The following is a 17,984-nucleotide window of genomic DNA, read 5'->3' on the forward strand; positions in this document are numbered from 1 at the left end:
CACATAATACAGATTATGTGTGACAGAATGTAAACAATGCTTTATCTAAAAGAGTAGCAGTGTACACATAACTTGTAGCATATTAGTAAAAACAGAAACATGACTATGCTGTACTCCCATTAAATGTAGTACATATGTTTGAACTGACGTAACGATAGATCAGTCTAAAATTTGGAAATGCTTCAGAGGCATTATCTACAAAAAGGAACTTTAGAATATAAAAATAATGAGTAGTTACACAGAAAGACCCTTGTTAACGTGCATTAAAAGCTATCCTTTTTTCAAAAAGCACTATTGTGTATGTGTTAAAACAAATCTTGTCAGCCGTTTATCATAAAAATCCACCATTTTTTCAATAATTGTATGTTAACAGAGTAAGTTGTTTGCTTGTTGGCGCTTTAACTACTGTAAATACAAAGCGTGCCGATGTAATTTTAAATACAACTAGAAGAGGAAGAACGTTTAAGTACTGTAGTTCAAACTCCTCCACCAATCAAAAAGCCTAAAGACACCATTACGTAATGCCGTCTTTGCTCAGCCGCCCCGCCCGTTTCCTTTGGGGAAAAAGTGGTCAGCTATTTTTTTTAAGCTGACATCTTTGTGTTTTTAGCTGTTAGCCATTACTGCTAAGTAACTTTCTAGGTTACTTTTTGATCAAAAGTCTGCAAACGAATTGTCCGAATTCCACGCTGTGAACCAGGGCAGTTCCACGTCCTTTGGAAAGGTAAATTTGTCTGGCTGAGATGTAATTTTGTGCTCGTCTTGCTGTCTGCTCCGCTGTAACCGTAATGGCGGCTGTAGCTTCGTCAACTCCTCGCCGTTTTACGAAAAGGGAAGGTGCAGTTAGCTTAATGGCTCCCCGTATCGCTGACGTCTTTTGACGCGATAAGTTGCGTGCCAGTGACAGAGTTTCATATATTTACTCACTGGGACAAATGCTCGCTCATCCAGTAAATCAGACTAACGAAGCTTACCAAACGCCTTGTCCTAAAACAGTTGTTTTTAACGCTTTTAACAGTATAACGTCCGCTTAACTGGTTAGCTGCCGTTAACTAGCTGGGTTAACGTTAGTGAGACCGAACTATCAAGAAGTAACATCCCTCTCTTTCCAACAACACATGTATTGTTGGGATAAAGTCGCGCATTATATAAAGTTTGGCATTAAGCAGTTCAAGTAAAAAAAAAATTTTTTTTAAGTTAGCAGTATTGAAGGCAGGAGCTGGATATGTTTCGTAATCCGTTGTTAACGTTAGTTGCTATTGGACCAATGAGGAAGTCAATTAATAGTTAGCTCAATTTCCCTCATTTAAACTTTAATTCCTCAGTGAAGCAAAATTCCTGTTTCACATCTCTCCCATTTGTTTCATAGTGGCAGACGAGAGTTGTGAAGGTGTCTATTATTTAACAACAAGCGCAGAGGCCATAGCTTAGTGGTTACATCACAAGCAGGCAACGCACAGAGGCAACTGTTGTTACGCTAGAGCTCCTGCAAAGCAGTAATATTGGTTTATTTCTTCCCAGTTACTATGGAAGAAGTACAGCAGGGCAGCAATGGCACTGAATCACAGACTGCAACCATCACACCCTCTCAGTTCTCACAGATAGCCCAGCAGGTAACTAATAGATCCCTTTGAAATTGCCATATGAGAAGAATATTTTATTTGGTATATGGCCATGGTAACTCTTGCACTGATAATACCATAAATACTATGGTGGGGTTGAAGGTGAGGTACATTTTAAGGCTCATTTATACAGTGAGGTTTGATTTTGTTTGTTTTATCACAGACACATCCAGCGTCACCATTATTATAAAAGTGAACCGAATCGCCCCAGAGAGGTGGGCTCAGCAGCTATTAATCCTTCCAGAGACAATGTCCAGACTTTGGGAAATCTGCAGCCGTAATTGTGAACAGTGTTTACTGTACAAAATTATTAAGAATTAGTCTGTATGATAATCAGATGTTTTGACTTCAGACAGGATCTTGAACTCATTCTGGTTCTTATGGTGGGAAATTAAGAGGTTTCTGGTAATTCAACAAAAGGCAACAACAGAGTGTCTTTGGTTCAAGATTTTCCTTTTCTTTTACTATTTCAGTTGGAGCCATGTGACAAGAGTTAATATAATTCACTTTATCAGTCTGATGCATGCGTCAGAACACAAAGTTTTTCTTACCTTTGTTTTATTTTTATTTTCTTGAGTTAAAGTGAATTTGGTTTTGTGTGTACAAACACTATAAGACTGAGTCACTTTGACAATTTTTTTTTCTTTATGTATTTATTTATTTGTTTAGTTTGAATTTGTATTGTATTTGTATTGCATTTTTCTAGATGTCGCTGGGTGGTTCTTCTGTGGCTGTTGTGCAACTACCAGGGGGTCAGTTTCAGGTTCACGGAGTGATCCAGTCTGCACAGTCATCGGTCATTCAGTCCCCTCAGGTTCAGACTGCACAGGTGAGACCATCTGCGTTAACGTGGCACTGATGTTGATGACTGTAATGACCACTAATATATCATCGCCTAATGTGATTGGTAAATGCAGTCATTTACTGTGCAGCTTATTTGAATGGTGACGTTTGATCATGATTCAATACCTAATGTTGGAGCAACACCCAAACAAATGCCACTTGTAATTATTTGAAAGTGTGCTTTCAGACATTAGCAACTTTGTCATATTTCTTATAACTATTGGAGCTTCTAACATGGAAATGGGTCTTTGTAGGGTCTTGTAGAGTCCACTTCATAGGAGTTATTCTCCCCGCACAAAATGAACACTTTGAGAAATAACAGTCCAGTAAGTAGTCCAGGTGGCACGAGTGCATGTTGACTGATTAAACACGACACCAGTTACTGTCGCTGCAAAATCATAGGTTGGATTTCTTTGAAAATCTGGCCTCACAAACAGCAGTTCAGAACTTTGGTATTAAAAACTACACAAAACACAAGAGTGCTGGGCCAAACGTTAAACCAAAGCTTTATTGAGTATAACGCACTGCTGGGGCCATCAAGAAAAGTCATACACTCTAATGTTTTGTCGATTACTTTTAGCTTTCACTACGGCATGCATTTGTTGTGGTATTGTTTGCAAAAACTTGTATAATGTAAACATTAATTTCTGGCCACAGTTGCATTAATTTTTGTGTTGGTGATGGGAGAGTCAGACGTGAAGTCTTCCCCAGCACATCCCAAAGATTCTCAATAGGGTTAAGGTCTGGATCTGTGGTGGCAAATGCATGTACGAACATGAGGTCTCATGCTCTCTGAACCTCTTATTCACATTTGAGCCCCATGAATTCTGGCATTGACATCTTATTATGTACCCATGCGGTCAGGGGAAAAACCTGTTTATTCAGGTTTTCCACAGAACAATTTTTTGGGTCACCAACTGGATTTAACTTAAATCCAGTTGATGACCCATTTTGGCCAGCGTACAACACTGTCTACCAACTGAAAGCTGGCTTTTACATTACTATGGTGACTCTTGCACATGTAAACAGAGTCATTAAAGGTATTAAATGCTTGTGGAAGCTTCCCAGTTATTCTCAGGAATTTCATAGAACTGTGTGGTCAAAAATGTCCTATTTTGTGGCAACTCGAATGAATATTAAAACACATCAGACACACAGAATTTGTATGTAAAGCCCTAAAATGAACTATCTTTGAAATGATTTGATTTTATGATTGTTTGATATAATCCTCCAAAACTAAAATTCAATCAAAACATCTGCAGGTAACTCTTGCAGAAATGTGGTGTCAAACTGCATCTGAGTGCAATCGGAGAGAGAAAAGCCAAGTCAAAACTCAGATTTGAATCCCATTGAAATGTTTCAGATTTTGAATTTTATCCAAAGAAACCCTCACAAATTTCATCAGAAGGAATCCGGCATGAAAAAGCAAGAAAGTCAGCAAATCGTTCTGTAAGATGGAGGCAATACGGGCCTCTGATCCCAAGGATAACTGACCAACACCCCCCGAGAAATATCAGGTTATTTTTATTGAATGAAAGTATTGAGGAAGTTATGTTTTTCCCAATTACCTTGCCTTTATCAATATGCACAGCTTCAAAGGGGATCCAGCGATTACTTCTCAAACTATACAGGAAAGGCATGGGATCTACTTTTTTGTCGTATGACTTCATGCACTTATGAATCTATCTTCCTCTGCCAAGGCCCAGGATTCAGATAGCGAAGATTCACAGGACTCATCAGACAGTGGAGCAACAACTCAAAAGACCAGAGAAATACTGGCAAGACGGCCATCATACAGGTAAGAGAAATACATAAATGAATAAAAGAAGAATCAACATCCTCTTATTCCAGTAATCACCTTCCTCTTCTCACACATTGCAGAAAAATCCTAAATGAGCTTTCAGCTGAGGAAGTGTCTCATATTGAGGGAAAGGATAACAGCCCGGCGTTGACAGGTGTTACAGTACCAACCACCCAAATCTACCAAACCAGCAGCGGCCAATACAGTAAGAGCTTTTCCCTTTTAACTGCTCATGTTTAAAAGAAAGAGTGATGTCAGAGTGGGGTCCATTGACCGCTCAGGTGAATGCATTCAAAGGTTAGAAATTCACAATTACTTTTTAAACTAACTGTGTTTTGGGTTTCTGCAAAAGGTGGCGGGTTTTGGGATAATGATCATTATTGGATATCATCTCCTACTGTGTACATTCATGTTAGTATGCTCCCTTCACAGTGCTTTATGCCATAAAAAAACGTGTTAGGTGTTAATTAAAATGTGTGGAATACTCAGAATGATAACCTGACTTACCCATTTGTAATTTTATCATTGTGCTTATTCTAGTTACTATTGCGGCTAATGGCACAATCCAGCTGGCAACCCCAGGGTCAGATGGAATTCAGGGATTACAGACTGTCACCATGGCCAACTCTGGTGGAGCTCAGCAAGGCCCCACCATCCTTCAGTATGCTCAGACACCCGATGGCCAGCAGATACTGGTGCCGAGCAATCAGGTTGTTGTACAAGGTGAGCTGTTAACTTTGATCAGTTTTTGGGTCAGTCTTATCTGACAGTATAGAGCTGTTATGTAAGTGAACTGAGGCAACTGGTTAAGCATCATGCAGCCATGCAGAACGTGTTTTGCTTCACTGAGACTAAAATATGCTGTTTTGCAGAATGCTCTCCCCAGTCTATTCCAGTGACAGAAGGTTGCTGACCTCAGTCGCATTTTAAGAGAATGTTTTTGTAAACCAGTTTCTTCTTTCTTCGTCTTTCTGTTAGGACCTATCCCTGTAGATAGTGTTATCTGCCATGCTCCAGAGATGGTGTTTACTTCCATTCATTTACACAGTTTAAAAAACACACACATAACAAACTTATTGATTAGCAAGAGTTGACATTCACTTGAGAAGTCAAAGTAAAAGAAAATGAATTCTAGTCAAATGATGAAAGCTGGGTCACATCGTTCCTTTAATCCATCTTTTCCTAACTTGCCTGTCGGGTTTCACTAAGGTGCAGGAGGAGAGATGCAAACGTACCAGATACGCACAGCTCCCACATCTGCCTCCCTTCCTCAGACAGTTGTGATGACCTCTCCTGTCGGGCTATCCCAGGGTAAGAGTGATGATCCAACAATGAAGAGAGAAATCAGGCTTGCAAAAAACAGGTAATGACACAGTTAAGTTCTTGGTTACAGAAAAATCTGTTGTGTTGCCTTTGATGTTTGGTTAGCAGCTCGTCGGTGGGTTAACAGAACAACTTTTACTGTAGAAACAAAACTAAACATGATTAAAAGAAAGACTCGTCCCTTAAAAACATACAAATTTATTATATATGCGTTACTGCCAGACATAGGTCGACAATATGCACTGAATTCTTCCCATCGTGGTGTGTGATTTTACCGCTTGTTGCTGTTGTGAGATGCTGTACATTTTCATATATTTTAGGCCCGCTCGCGACATCATCTTTCAGTTTGACGAACTGCACATTTTCCCCTCTTTTAGGGAGGCGGCTCGTGAATGTCGACGGAAGAAAAAAGAATATGTCAAATGCCTGGAAAACCGCGTTGCTGTCCTCGAGAACCAAAACAAGACACTGATTGAAGAACTGAAAACATTAAAGGATCTTTACTGCGTTAAAACAGGATAACCTGTTCGATGGAGGATTGCGTGGACGTGGCACAGCTCAGCCATTTGGACATGATGGGGTTTTACGGGAACACTTCATAACAGGCTGAGAGTCTCCAGTTTTGTTTTGTTTGTTTGTTTTTTACTCTGTTTGATAAAAAAAGAAAAAAAAAAAGTGACTTATGGCAGCGAGATTTACTGGACAAATAAACAATTGGCCATTTTTTTTCCAACTGCTGTTTTTTAAGAAAAAGAAAATTGCTAATGCTATAACATTTATAGTTGTGTACATTTTTAATACTGGGAGGATGAAATTGTGAGCTTTAACGTTGAGTCTCAGTTTCCAAACGAGTCCCTATTCCCTTCATCTTGTGTTTTTTAAAAATGTCGCTGTTCGACATGGCAGCAAAAGCAGAAATTTTGACCGTACGGTTATCCCACGGTCAAAATGTTCTGTTTATTGTGTGAACCAGCAATTCCCCTCATTTCCTTTTAAGGAGATGTTACAATTGTCATTCCTTTTGTTTGTGCAATGGAGTATAAAGGGCAACAGAAAAGATTACATTAAGTGTGATTTGTATTGTTGTTACTTGGCGGTTACTTAGACAATCAGGGAAAAAAAAAAAAAAGCACAGTGTCCAGGTAATATTTATTATGTACATCTTGGGAGGAGTGGGGAAGAAGAACAAACAGTGTATGAAATGTTGCTGATTCTGTGAGTAAATAAATATATTTTCACTCAATATCATGTGTGGGGAATGCAATGTTTGTTGGACGGGAAAGTCCTGCTTTTGGATCTTTGATCCTCTGTTTTCAATACGAAAACTATTTCTTGACATTTGACAACACTGCAACATCAGCTCTGTATTTTTTACAAGTTCGAAGCTCAAAGTAGTGTAAAATACCGAAAACTCTTTTATCATGTTCCACAGTCATTTGACTGAGTATCCCAGAATGTGTGGCCTTATCATTAAAGAGACCTCCGGAGCCTCGATGTGTTTCAAGTGAAGCTCAGCAAAACCAGCAGCTTCCAGGTCTTTCCATGTTGTCCTGGTAACCGTGCATCCATCTCCAAGGTAGTACCATAGAGGCTCCAACGCATACTGAAAGAAATACGTCCACGAGGAGGGATCTGAGACAACATGCTCCAGAAAATAGAAGGCTCCACCCTGAAAGAGAGAGCCAACAGAAAAAGATTTTCATCTCCCCGCGTTCATTTCACAACTACCGCAGAGCACAGCTCCCTGGCTGTTTATCTGTGCCGAGGCCTTCTGCCTTCAAGCCAAAGGTCACCATGAGTTTATTCATGAATGCAATCTAAACCGATAACAATATGTCTGCAGTTGTTGGAACCAAAACTCGTCAACGACTAAAGTGGTTTTAAATGCCAACGTTGCAGTTTGGGGCATCTGTCTCGAGATTCAAGAATTTGCTATTTTATAGCTGAACATCTCTTGCTTTAATACAAATGGGGAAAAAAAGTTGTTTTTTTTTTAACCTCAGATGAGCCCAGGGACATTGAACGCATCGTTTATCCCAATAAACTTGATGGACTACACTATCACAGGATGTTGTCCTGACCCTTCATGACAACCAGTGATACAGTAGTGTTTTATCCTCACTTACTTAACGTAAAGTACTAACTTATGGCGGCTGTCATACAAATGTGTTCTACGAAGTCGCCCAAAACTGCGATCATCCACTATTGTGACACTGTTGTGAGGCACAAAGCAAATGCATCCTACTGCTCGTCAGGACGGCACGTTGAGACTCACGGTCCTGAGAACACGTCGGGCCTCCTGCAGGACTTGCTGCACGCTGCTGACTGAACACAGAACCAACGTGCAGACAACGACGTCCACCGACCCATCCTGTACGTCCGCCATGTCCTCCCCGGACACAACTAAAAACTTCCCATAGGTCAGGTGCTTATTTGCGTCCATGCTCCACCGCAGGTACTTCTCAAAGTGCGGATTGGGGTCGGTGCAGGTCACCGTGCATCCGTAGGGGTAAAACCCGAAGTTCGCCCCGCTGCCACAGCCGATCTCCAGCAGACGAAGCGTGCCGTCGGTGTCTGCGAATGCGGCCACATTCCGAAACAGTTCCCTCTTCATTTTGTGCATTTTGTCGTTGTATGAAAACGTGACACTGTAGGCGAGCCATGGAAACAGGCGTTTGTACATGCCATACAGTCCTACTATCTCCATCAGTCGTAAAGGGAAACAGAACGCCAAACAAAGCAGTCTGCACAGTTTCATAAAACAAGACCTCATTTTTTCCACTGGAGATATCTGTAAAACCCCGAGACACATCCAACCGAGAGACTTCAGCAGATCAAAAGATTACCTTGTTCATTCTTGACCGACTTATGTCGCACTTTGACCACTAGATGCCGCCAATGAACGCATTTACAAAACTTCTATACAGTCATTTACCTACAGGAGAAACTTGAGACCGAGTTCCTCCCACTTTGAAGCAAATACATTGGAAAAGAAAAATGCTACAAAGTAAAATGCTTTAATGGTCAACCTTTTGACACAATGTTGTTATCACAGCAGAAATGTAATGAACTAAGAAATGCACCAGCTCAAAGAAAATGCACATACTCAATTCCCTAGGTTAAGTATTATCGATTTCTCAGCAAACAGGTTGAAAATGAGCAATGGAGGAATAAACGAACACAAAGTTCATTTAACAGTGTTAAAATTAGCGCTGGGTACCAATCCCGAAAGAAAAAACAACACAAAAGGTCTATTACACGGCAGTAATAGAAATGAGTATTAAAGCAACGGCTCTTATCTGTATCGCTGGTAATCACAACAGTGAAAAGAAGAGTGAAACGCTTGGCATTTTCATATACTGGTTGTGAACACAGTGCAATACATGGCTAATAAGGCAGGACTTATTTGACAGCATAGCCCACGATGTGCGGTTTGATTATGAACATAAGTGGCGCTTCGACGTGTCTCAGTTGGAGCTCAGAGAATCCAGCCGCCTCCAGGTATTTCCAGGTTTCCCGGATGACCTCACATCCATCGCCAAAGTAAAACCATACTGGCTGGAGGACATGCTGGAAGAAGTAGGACCAAGTCGAGGGGTCCGCAACCACATGCTCCAAGAAAAAGAAGGCTCCACCCTGTGAAACAAAGATTTATGACTAATTTACAACGTGCTTCTAATACACTTTGTGCACATCGCTCATTCCGTCTTTGGCTGAGGTGAGTTTCCACACTCCTCTTTTATGAACCTGTTTGTCTTATTTACACTTACTGTCAGGCCCGTGTTGCAACACATGCAGAATATTGAATGAAACTTGGACAATGAAGTCTGCAAATAGAATATTGGCACTCCTTCACTCAAACCAAATACCAGCACACTGCTGCACTGCTTTTGTCTGTATATTTCTGTATATTTCAAAGACACAGGTCAAAGGAAGGACAATTTATCTGCCTTAGATGTTTTAACCCAAAAAAAATCCCTATACATTCCTATTAAAACCACACTGCATGGTTTAATATTCTATGATTTATAAAAGTTACAGCAGCGCACAAACCTCAACACAACTTCAGCTTGTTCATATTCATTTACATTCTCAGACCAGAAGCCGAACACATTTTTCAGGCCAGTCTCCGTTCTCGGTGCTAATAATTCAGAGTTTATACAGAATGAGGAAATCTGGGAAAACATTTGAGTCTCGTCTCCTCTTGGGACTTGTCCGCTCCATTGCTTTGTTTAAAGATTGAGCATCTTTGTGCATGTTTAATAGTCCATCTGCTGAAAGTGGAAAAAAAAGCATTCCTTTGCTGGCCTAAAGTCTGAGTTTAGGGTGTGTGCAGCTGGTCTGGATCTGTGGCTGGATTTGAGGGCCAATCGCTGTCCAACAGGTTATGTAACTAATGTGAAACCTGAAGTCCAAACTGACTACACACAATCAGGGGAGTGTTGTCACCAGTAATTAATCTTCTGATATGCAAGTTATCGCACATTTCTAGGCTCAAGATTTTCTGTGAAGGACAGACTGTCCTTCTCAGTAGTGTAATTAGGCCATTTTACATTATAAAAATCTTATCAGTGCTCTCTGGTAAGCCAGCTCCTCTGGTGTTATTCACCTTTCCAACTGTCTGTGTGCGTCTCATGTCAAAATGGTTGCACAAATCAACTGAATCGCCTGTGGGGGATCACTTCAACTTCAATAGTTCATCATTTCCCATTCCAGGTTTCTGTTTTCTAGTCATAGTTCTCTATTTATGACTCGGCTACAGTAGTTGCCGGTTGCGCTTTGTTGGTTTAATGAGTTAGCTGAAACCTTCCAGAAGTGAATGATTAACCTGGAGCCAGAGTGTTCCAGCATTACAGAGAACCACCATATCTGCTGGCTGGGTTGCCTGACCCTGTCTATAAGCAAATACTTGATGAAAATGTTAAAAAACTGAGCCCATTTCAGCAGTAGAGGACCACTTACTGGCCGCAGTATCCGGTGCACCTCTCGCAGGGTTTGTCTTATGTCGGCGACGGTGCAAAGCACCAGGGTGCAGACAACCACGTCCACCGAGTCATCCTCAACCGAACTCATGTCCTCCCCCGACGACACCACGAAGTTCTCATACGTGAGATGGTCATTCTGGTCCATGCACTTTTTCAGATATTTCTTAAAGTGCGGGTTTGGGTCGGTGCAGGTCACCTTGGAGCCAGGCGGATAAAACTCAAAATTTGTGCCGCTGCCGCATCCAATCTCCAAAATTGTGACCGGTTTTCCATCTTTGCCGAACTCCGAGACGCTGCGAAACAGCTCCCTTTTCTTGTCGCGCATTTTCTCGTTGTACGTTATTGAAATACGGTAGACGCAAAACGGGAAGACGCGTTTGTATATTTCATACAGACCAACCGCTCTGATCAGATGGAGCGGCAAGCACAAAGTGTTGACCACTAAGGTCCAAAATTTCATGGGAAAAGTCATCTTCGCAGACCCTGATCCTCCTATCGAGTCCAAAAGTGGAGACAACAACAAACTGTTAAGTTGCCCACAAAGATGACACCAAACGACAGATCCGGTTGTGCGTTTTCAAATTAAAGTGATCGCGCGGACTACAGTCTGTCCGCAGGAGGAAGTTCACAAACCTTATTTTGAATTTACGTCACCCTTGAAATCCACTTCACAGTTAACTGGATATCTTTGATCTTAACTTTCTTTCGAGGCTCGTTCCAAAATACATAAGTGAAGTAGTTTAAAAGTAGCAGGACTATCATTTTCAGCATTCATTTTTTTGGGAATCACATGGCGCAAAAACGCTATTTTAAGTATGTCAGACTGGCTTTTTTTGTACATTCAACAAACTAAATGGGGACGAATGAGGTATATTTGTAACGGGCGGTCACAAAGTGCCCACAGATCAATCCAAAGTGGGTTTTTTGCTAAATTTTCTGTTATGTTTAGACCCAGCTGGTCTAAACTGGTGCATTTAGGTCTGCCTTCAGTGGTAGAATCCACGTTCCGCCGAAAATGCTCAGGTACAAGTGCTACACTGACAAAACAGCCAATGTCCAAAGAAAAAAAATAATTGAAAGACCTTCAGACAGCCTGGAGAACTATTGTTCAAGACCACTTTAAAATGTTACAAGAAAGTCTGGCTGCTTGTAAACATTTAGAAATGAGGGCTTTCACCATTATTTTCCCTATTGTGCACCAAAACAGCATCTGTCCACTGTCTGGGATTCACATTCATATTTGCACACAGCAGGCAATAACATAAGAGTTTGGAAAGCATCGAAAGCATATTTATCTATTTGTTTATTCATTCGTTCAGTTGAACATTATTGCACAAAACCCGTGGGTCACGCTGAAAGTTACATTTCCAGAAAACCTTCAATTCCTGATTTCTATTACGTGATCTGTGGCAATAAGCCCTTCCTCTTTTTTTTATTTTTTTTTACTTGGGCTATTTCCTCATCTATTTTATAAAAGTAAATCTGATTGTCGGGGCACCTTTTGGCCTGCTGGGTTAAGCCTGCACCCCCAGTCCAGCTCTGGTCCCATTGCAGTATGTTATTCCTGCTAAACCTCCCTGCCAAAAAAAAAAAGAAAAAAACATAATGGCTAAATCAAACATCTCTGTCTATTCCACAGTGTATTCTATAATGATGAAATTCCCCATGCTTATCGTTTTGAAATGCGAGGGGGTTTACGGAATTTCATGATTTCCTGTATATAAAATCTGCATTTCTTCTGTCTCTCCACCAGAGAGAGACATTGTTGGATCACTTTGAAAACCCTCCCAGTAAGAAATCCTTCAACGTTTTCATTCCAAGAGTGAGGGGTATAAGAAAAATAAAATCAATCAAAATACTGAGTTATCCTACTGTAGATGAAGCATTCTCACAAACTATGTCCTTAATACACAAAATTGCATTGGCTTATCGTTTGGAAGAACTGAACAAAGTAGAGAGAAGTTTGAACTCTTAGATTATTAAAGCAAACTGTACATGTATGATATTGCATCACCTGCATCTGTTGTAATCACAGCAGAGATGCCATGTTTTGTTACCCAAATATCAGCAAATCTATAAGCGATCATTAACAGTTATATGCTGTTTCAGGAGAATTTAACACATATTTTTGCTGGATCTTCACAGCTTGGATCACATTATTGCATTTAATCTTTTTCACATATATAATTTGGACGTCCAGGGAAGGAAAAGCACATTATTATTAAATATAATTTAAAATAAAAAAGCGATAGACTTCCTAAAGCTGGTTTAATTTAAGGATCCTGGAGGTGGGGTTTATTGTAATTACTTCCTGAGACACTTGAATGCAACAGAGCAAAGACTGATATCCCTTTGCTTTTCAAATGAAACCTCAAATGTGTTCTATGAGCACTTTACATTGACATGACATTGTACAAATATGAATAACTGATGATCGGTTGATCCACTTTGAGAATACGTGCTGGTTTCACTCAAGAATAAGCTACAAGAATCCAGAATAAAGAACGCGGCCTCACACGCAAACACTGTTTGTTTGAATTTTCCTTTCTCTTCTCACGCTTTTTATTTGCACTTGTTAATATGAAATTCTAATAAATACCATCCGTTGGGTACCATCTGCTTAAAGATGAGCATTAAACTCTCATGATAAGTTCGGAGTTTTATATTAGTGTTGTAACTTCCAGATCCGGTTTCACCGATGGTAAGTCATTAAAGATTCGCACTAGCTACCTTTTTTGTAAAAAAATAAAAAAAATAAAAATAAAATAAAAACAAATGTGTTACCAATTGCAATACCAGTGGCAGCCAGATTATGAGCGACCGTTGTTACATGAATAGTCTTTTATGCTTACGATGCTGCGGTCTCTTGTCCGTTATTGAAACTGAAGGCATTTACCGACACTCCCTTACAATTTGCTGAGAGTCATCAATTATGCAGGGCAGCGGCACGCACCGGGAAGGAAGATAGCAGCTACAATATGGCGACAGCCGCAGTTACTCCCGACTCTGTTCTACATCTGCAGTTCAGTGACATCTGTCGGGATATCTGTTAATGCGCGTAAAAGTAAGTAGACAATCTGTTCTCTGCTTTGTCTGATATTTTGGTTCGTGGGATAGATCTCGGTCGCACTTTGTCGACTGACTGCATCCCATTGCCGCAGAGCGGTCCCTCTCTCAGCATCTTTTTCTATAGCGTTTGTGGAAGGCTCCTTGCCAGTGCACGGCCAGATAATGCATGTGAGGCATCAGTGAGAGGTATGTGATTTTAAACGGGAAAACGGGAATTTATGAGGCGGCGTGGTGGAAAACGGACGGAGACAGCGGCTTATTTGGGGAGTTGGCCTGCAGCTGGTTGGAATGACATTTCAGTGTATCAGAAAGGGAAACATACGCATGTATGGGATGTTGAAGTGAGACGTCAAACTTCTCTGAGTGGCGAAAAACGACAGTCTGTATACCTCGAGCACATGAATAATCCGTCGCCTTGAAAACATTTCAATTCGATTTTTTTTAATCCCCTCTAGCATTGTTTTGTAACTATGATAGTTTCGCCCCCACCCCCCACCCCCTCACTGCTCATCTGTGGCCCCCCTCCCGCTTGCAGTCTCCCCGGAGACTGTATTGCGTGAGGAGGTAGGTGCGTCTTTAGTTTGGCAGTACTCGAAAGGGACCGCGGTACCTTTTTTTTCTGATCTTTTGATGTATTCTCCCCTAAGAAATAGAACATGTATTATCATAATACCATCTGGTACCGCACAATTGGATCTCTGTCGTTTCGGATTTATCTATAGGGGTGCGGTTTAGTTTCTCCACCCCCCCCCCCCCCTCCATTAAATAATATCACTTTCTACTAAATGAAAATGGGTTGTGCTGACTTCATATGTGTTACCCGAGTTCATGCGGGGATTAGTTGTCAGAACATAGATTGTGCATTTAACTGACCTACTAGGAGTTGGAGCATATAGCAGCAATAAACCACACTGCAGTATTTTAGGCTTTGGCCCTATAGAAGAACGACGCGCCCTTGTATCCTACTAAACAGTGCACTTTGCCGAGGACTGCATAGGCTATATATTTGTATCAGTCAGTAAATTTCACTTACACGATAAGAAATAGGCTGCATTGTGATGGGGAGCGGGCAGTCGTCATATCAAAGAGAAGTTCTCTATGACATAGAGGATGGTTGTCTTTATGCGTTTAGCTCCACTGATCATCGGCCTATAAGATGTGCTCTAACCTGCTGTATTTCTTTCTCATCCATCCTCTGTCCTCTGAGGGAAAATGGGTTGAGCTGAATCAACATAACTCAGCGTCACAACTTTAGCCCAAACGGACACAGCTCAGGCTTTAAGGATATCTCATTCGATCATATGGGATATGAGCAGTTATCTGAGACTCCTTTAGTATTAAGCAGTTTCTTTTCTCTGTGTTGTCGCTTATGATCGCAGCCTGCTGTGCTCACCTGCGTTCACTGACGCTGTAGATTTGAACTGAAATGACATAACAGGCAGCAGCACGACATGCTGCAGGAAGCGGACGGTGAACTTAAGTAGAGATCCATGTGACTCTGATGCAAGCGCCCTGTACACCTCCTCCTCCTCACAAGCCCCGTTAACTTCGCGGTGTCCGGTAAACCCCATGAGGTGCTGGGTGAGCATCAGAGCGCACAGAGCAGAATTAAAGGAGTTTCTCTGCGATGCGTTTGGATGCCTCACCTCCAGAGGACGCACCGCCACAGTAGATTCCTACACGGCGCAGAACGGGACAGGGAAATGCATAGCCATCTTCGCTTGGGAGGCAACTGAGGCTGCAGGAGTTGTTAGTTTTCCTCTCCATCTTACAGCTTTTCCCAATGTTCCAAGGCGGATTTAACTGAACTGAGACCAGTTTGGAGCTGCGTGCTCTTCACTGGAAATGCTATAAGACTGTCCCGAGCAGCAGCCTATTTATTAATCGACACATGTAAGTTGGATTGTTGCTTCTTATGCAGTGGCTCTCGAGTAAATTGGTGGATAAAGTCTAAGATAAAGCCACTTAGCCTTCTGCTAAATTTAAAGCACTCTCGTCATGGTCACCTTTTAGTGTTGCAGCTTGTTATGTGTCAATTGTACATGGATTGCTGGTCATGCTATTGCAGTCTGTTTTGAATCACCTTGACGGATCAATTGATGTAGCATTGGTGGAAGGAGACTTGGAGGTTGCGCCGAGGCTGGGTTACTTAGATCGGACTTTCCCACTTCTTACTTTGGAAAATACGGGATTGTTGGATCCTACTCTGCCTTTGGATTTCCTCAGACTTTTTCTTCTCGTTATATTTTCTAATTTCTTTTCAGGTCTGTACCTTCACTGTTGTTTATACCAATTTTGCGCTCAGTGAACAGTGATGTAGCCTGAGCTGCGTCTGTCCAGTGCATTAAACAGAACTAAAAAAAAACTAAACCAGGGAGTACAGAATTCTTGGAAGATTGTTCTTTTAATTGTACTGTTTAAACAACCAGTCAGAGCCACAGAGGTTTAATAATTGCTCGAAAGTTCATCAATAATGCACAACCTGTTTTGTGCTGCAGTTTTACAGCTTAGATCGTAGTTGCTGTGTATCAGGAAATGATCAATTATCCCTTAAAAAATGTAGCAAGCATAGCGTAGTGACGTTAGGATAGGCTTTTAGTGTAGCTGGTACAGTAGAAAACAACTTAATAGCTATAATTTGTAATAAAAGCAGCTCAGACTACTGCTTGTTAGCGATGAACTTTCTGAATTTGACTTATTATGAAATAAACTTATGAAATAAACCCCTCTATTCCCACAGAATCACATTCTTTGTATCATTTTCTACCACTGAATAATCGGTTCTTCTCCTACTTTGTTTTTTTTTTTACTTGGCATGTTAGCCAAGTGTTACCTAACTTTACTTAGAACAGAAGAAATGTACGAGCTTAAACTTGCTTTGCACTGGAGATTTTTTTACTTGAGTCAAAGTGCAGTCAGTCCCTCTTGTTTAGCAGTGAAAGCAACTATAGCTCAGTCTTTCTATATCAATCCCATTAGCTAAAAGCTGCTTATTTCTGCAGACCTGGATGTCAGCAGTGCTACCAACTCGTTAGTGTTACAGGATGTGATTTTCGTCTTTGGTGAAACTACACCATCAAAAATACAGCATGGTATAAAATATTGAAGATAGTATACTGAATATAAATACTGAAAGATTTTAGATGAGATGCTTGACAAGAGGCTGTTAGATAAAGAGCACATCATTTGTGAGCATAAGCACAAGATGAGAAGACTTGAGCAGTAGGCACATGTACATGGATTTTGGGACTTCATGATCAGTGTTTTAGTCATTTAAACTTGATAGAAATAGTGAAATTGATGCAAGAACTGACTGACTGACTGTTGAAATATTTGTATGTTTCAGATTTATTTAGCTTTGTTTGCCTTTTCCTGATGAACATTTGTGAGAAGCACTGAACCTGAAAATGAAGGAAGAACTTGTTCCATCACAACCCTTTATATCTCACTGAAATGATAAAAACAACACTGGATAAAAGAAAAAATAATAAAAAAAACCAAGGTGACAGCATTTTGAAATATTTTTTTTGTTTCGCTTCTAAAAAATTTTGTCTTTTCTTTTCACTTGTCACTCTGTATCTCTGTGTCTCCTCCTCTCAGAGCTGTATGTCGGGGATGGAAAACAAATAAAAAGGAAATAGCTGCAGGATGAAAACATGGCCGCACCCCTTATTGCACCCCCAGGACCTGACAGCTTCAAGAAGTTCACCCCGGAGTCGCTCGCTAATATCGAGAAGCGCATACAGGAAGAGAAGAACAAGAAGCCACCCAAGCCCAGATCGGACAGTAGTCACCGTGACACATCTGACGACAATGAACCCAAGCCCAACAGTGACCTGGAGGCTGGGAAGAGCCTGCCCTTCATCTACGGCGATATTCCTCCTGGAATGGTGACCACACCGTTGGAGGATCTGGACCCATACTATTTGAACAAGAAAGTGAGTTGTTATACCGACATATTCTATCATCCAATTTTCTTTGAAAAGGCAGCTGAACTCTACATTGTCTTTACAGACAGTTCAAGCTTTGAACCGTCTTTCACATGTTTGTGAACGTTATTCAACTGTTCTGCTCAACCTCCTCACGGGGCATGTCATGTCAAATTGCCAGCACCATAAACTATTCATGCAATACAGATGGGTCAGTTGAAATACACTGTCACAAATACCACAGACTGAATACTATTTAAGTCAATATAGAAACATTATACCTCTAAAGGGATGGAGATATTATGCTAGCTAAATTGACCTTCAGACATTTAACTTGCGTGTACTCTCTCAGGTACTGGGACTCAGCCCCTGCATTATGCACACTGAGATAATAAAATACTTTCCTTTTTTT

The 17,984-nt window shown here is 40.9% G+C and overlaps 4 protein-coding genes across 9 annotated transcripts in view; 2 read left to right on the forward strand and 2 right to left on the reverse strand.

Annotated features, from left to right (window-relative positions):
* The first annotated feature begins 500 nt into the window (after positions 1-500).
* Positions 501-6,832, forward strand: atf1 (activating transcription factor 1). Of its 3 annotated transcripts, none has more exons than XM_072382309.1 (8): positions 501-724; positions 1,522-1,613; positions 2,329-2,451; positions 4,166-4,263; positions 4,347-4,471; positions 4,807-4,989; positions 5,482-5,629; positions 5,967-6,832. In XM_072382309.1, exons 2-8 carry the CDS (start codon positions 1,527-1,529, stop codon positions 6,109-6,111), a joined length of 909 nt encoding a protein of 302 aa, XP_072238410.1. In that variant the 5' UTR covers positions 501-724; positions 1,522-1,526; the 3' UTR covers positions 6,112-6,832. The 3 variants fall into 3 exon arrangements, with proteins under 3 accessions (XP_072238410.1, XP_072238409.1, XP_072238411.1); XM_072382308.1 differs by having other exon boundaries at positions 502-724; positions 5,476-5,629; XM_072382310.1 differs by lacking the exon at positions 1,522-1,613 and having other exon boundaries at positions 505-724; positions 5,476-5,629.
* LOC140303530 (thiol S-methyltransferase TMT1A-like) lies at positions 6,720-8,630 on the reverse strand. Its single transcript, XM_072382311.1, has 2 exons — positions 7,865-8,630; positions 6,720-7,258 (listed from the first exon to the last, which is right to left on the reverse strand). The coding sequence occupies exons 1-2, from the start codon at positions 8,399-8,401 to the stop codon at positions 7,022-7,024; spliced, it is 774 nt and encodes a 257-aa protein (XP_072238412.1). The 5' UTR covers positions 8,402-8,630; the 3' UTR covers positions 6,720-7,021.
* Positions 8,631-8,644: 14 nt separating this feature from the next.
* On the reverse strand, positions 8,645-11,112 carry LOC140303531 (thiol S-methyltransferase TMT1A-like). Its single transcript, XM_072382312.1, has 2 exons — positions 10,552-11,112; positions 8,645-9,225 (listed from the first exon to the last, which is right to left on the reverse strand). Exons 1-2 carry the CDS (start codon positions 11,044-11,046, stop codon positions 8,992-8,994), a joined length of 729 nt encoding a protein of 242 aa, XP_072238413.1. The 5' UTR covers positions 11,047-11,112; the 3' UTR covers positions 8,645-8,991.
* A 2,293-nt stretch (positions 11,113-13,405) lies between these two features.
* Positions 13,406-17,984, forward strand: part of scn8ab (sodium channel, voltage gated, type VIII, alpha subunit b) — a 46,627-nt gene continuing 42,048 nt past the window's right edge. For 2 of the 4 annotated variants that reach the window (XM_072382316.1, XM_072382313.1), the window contains exons 1-2: positions 13,407-13,638; positions 17,244-17,581. In XM_072382316.1, coding sequence (XP_072238417.1) covers positions 17,300-17,581 — 282 coding nt within the window. In that variant the 5' untranslated portion in view covers positions 13,407-13,638; positions 17,244-17,299. Of the gene's footprint in view, positions 13,639-17,243; positions 17,582-17,984 lie in introns of all 4 variants that reach the window. The other 2 variants (XM_072382314.1, XM_072382315.1) reach the window with 2 other exon arrangements.

Source organism: Leuresthes tenuis, unplaced genomic scaffold (genome assembly GCF_036924035.1).
Source record: "Leuresthes tenuis unplaced genomic scaffold, fLeuTen1.0.hap1 SCAF_3, whole genome shotgun sequence".
NCBI lineage: Eukaryota > Metazoa > Chordata > Actinopteri > Atheriniformes > Atherinopsidae > Leuresthes > Leuresthes tenuis.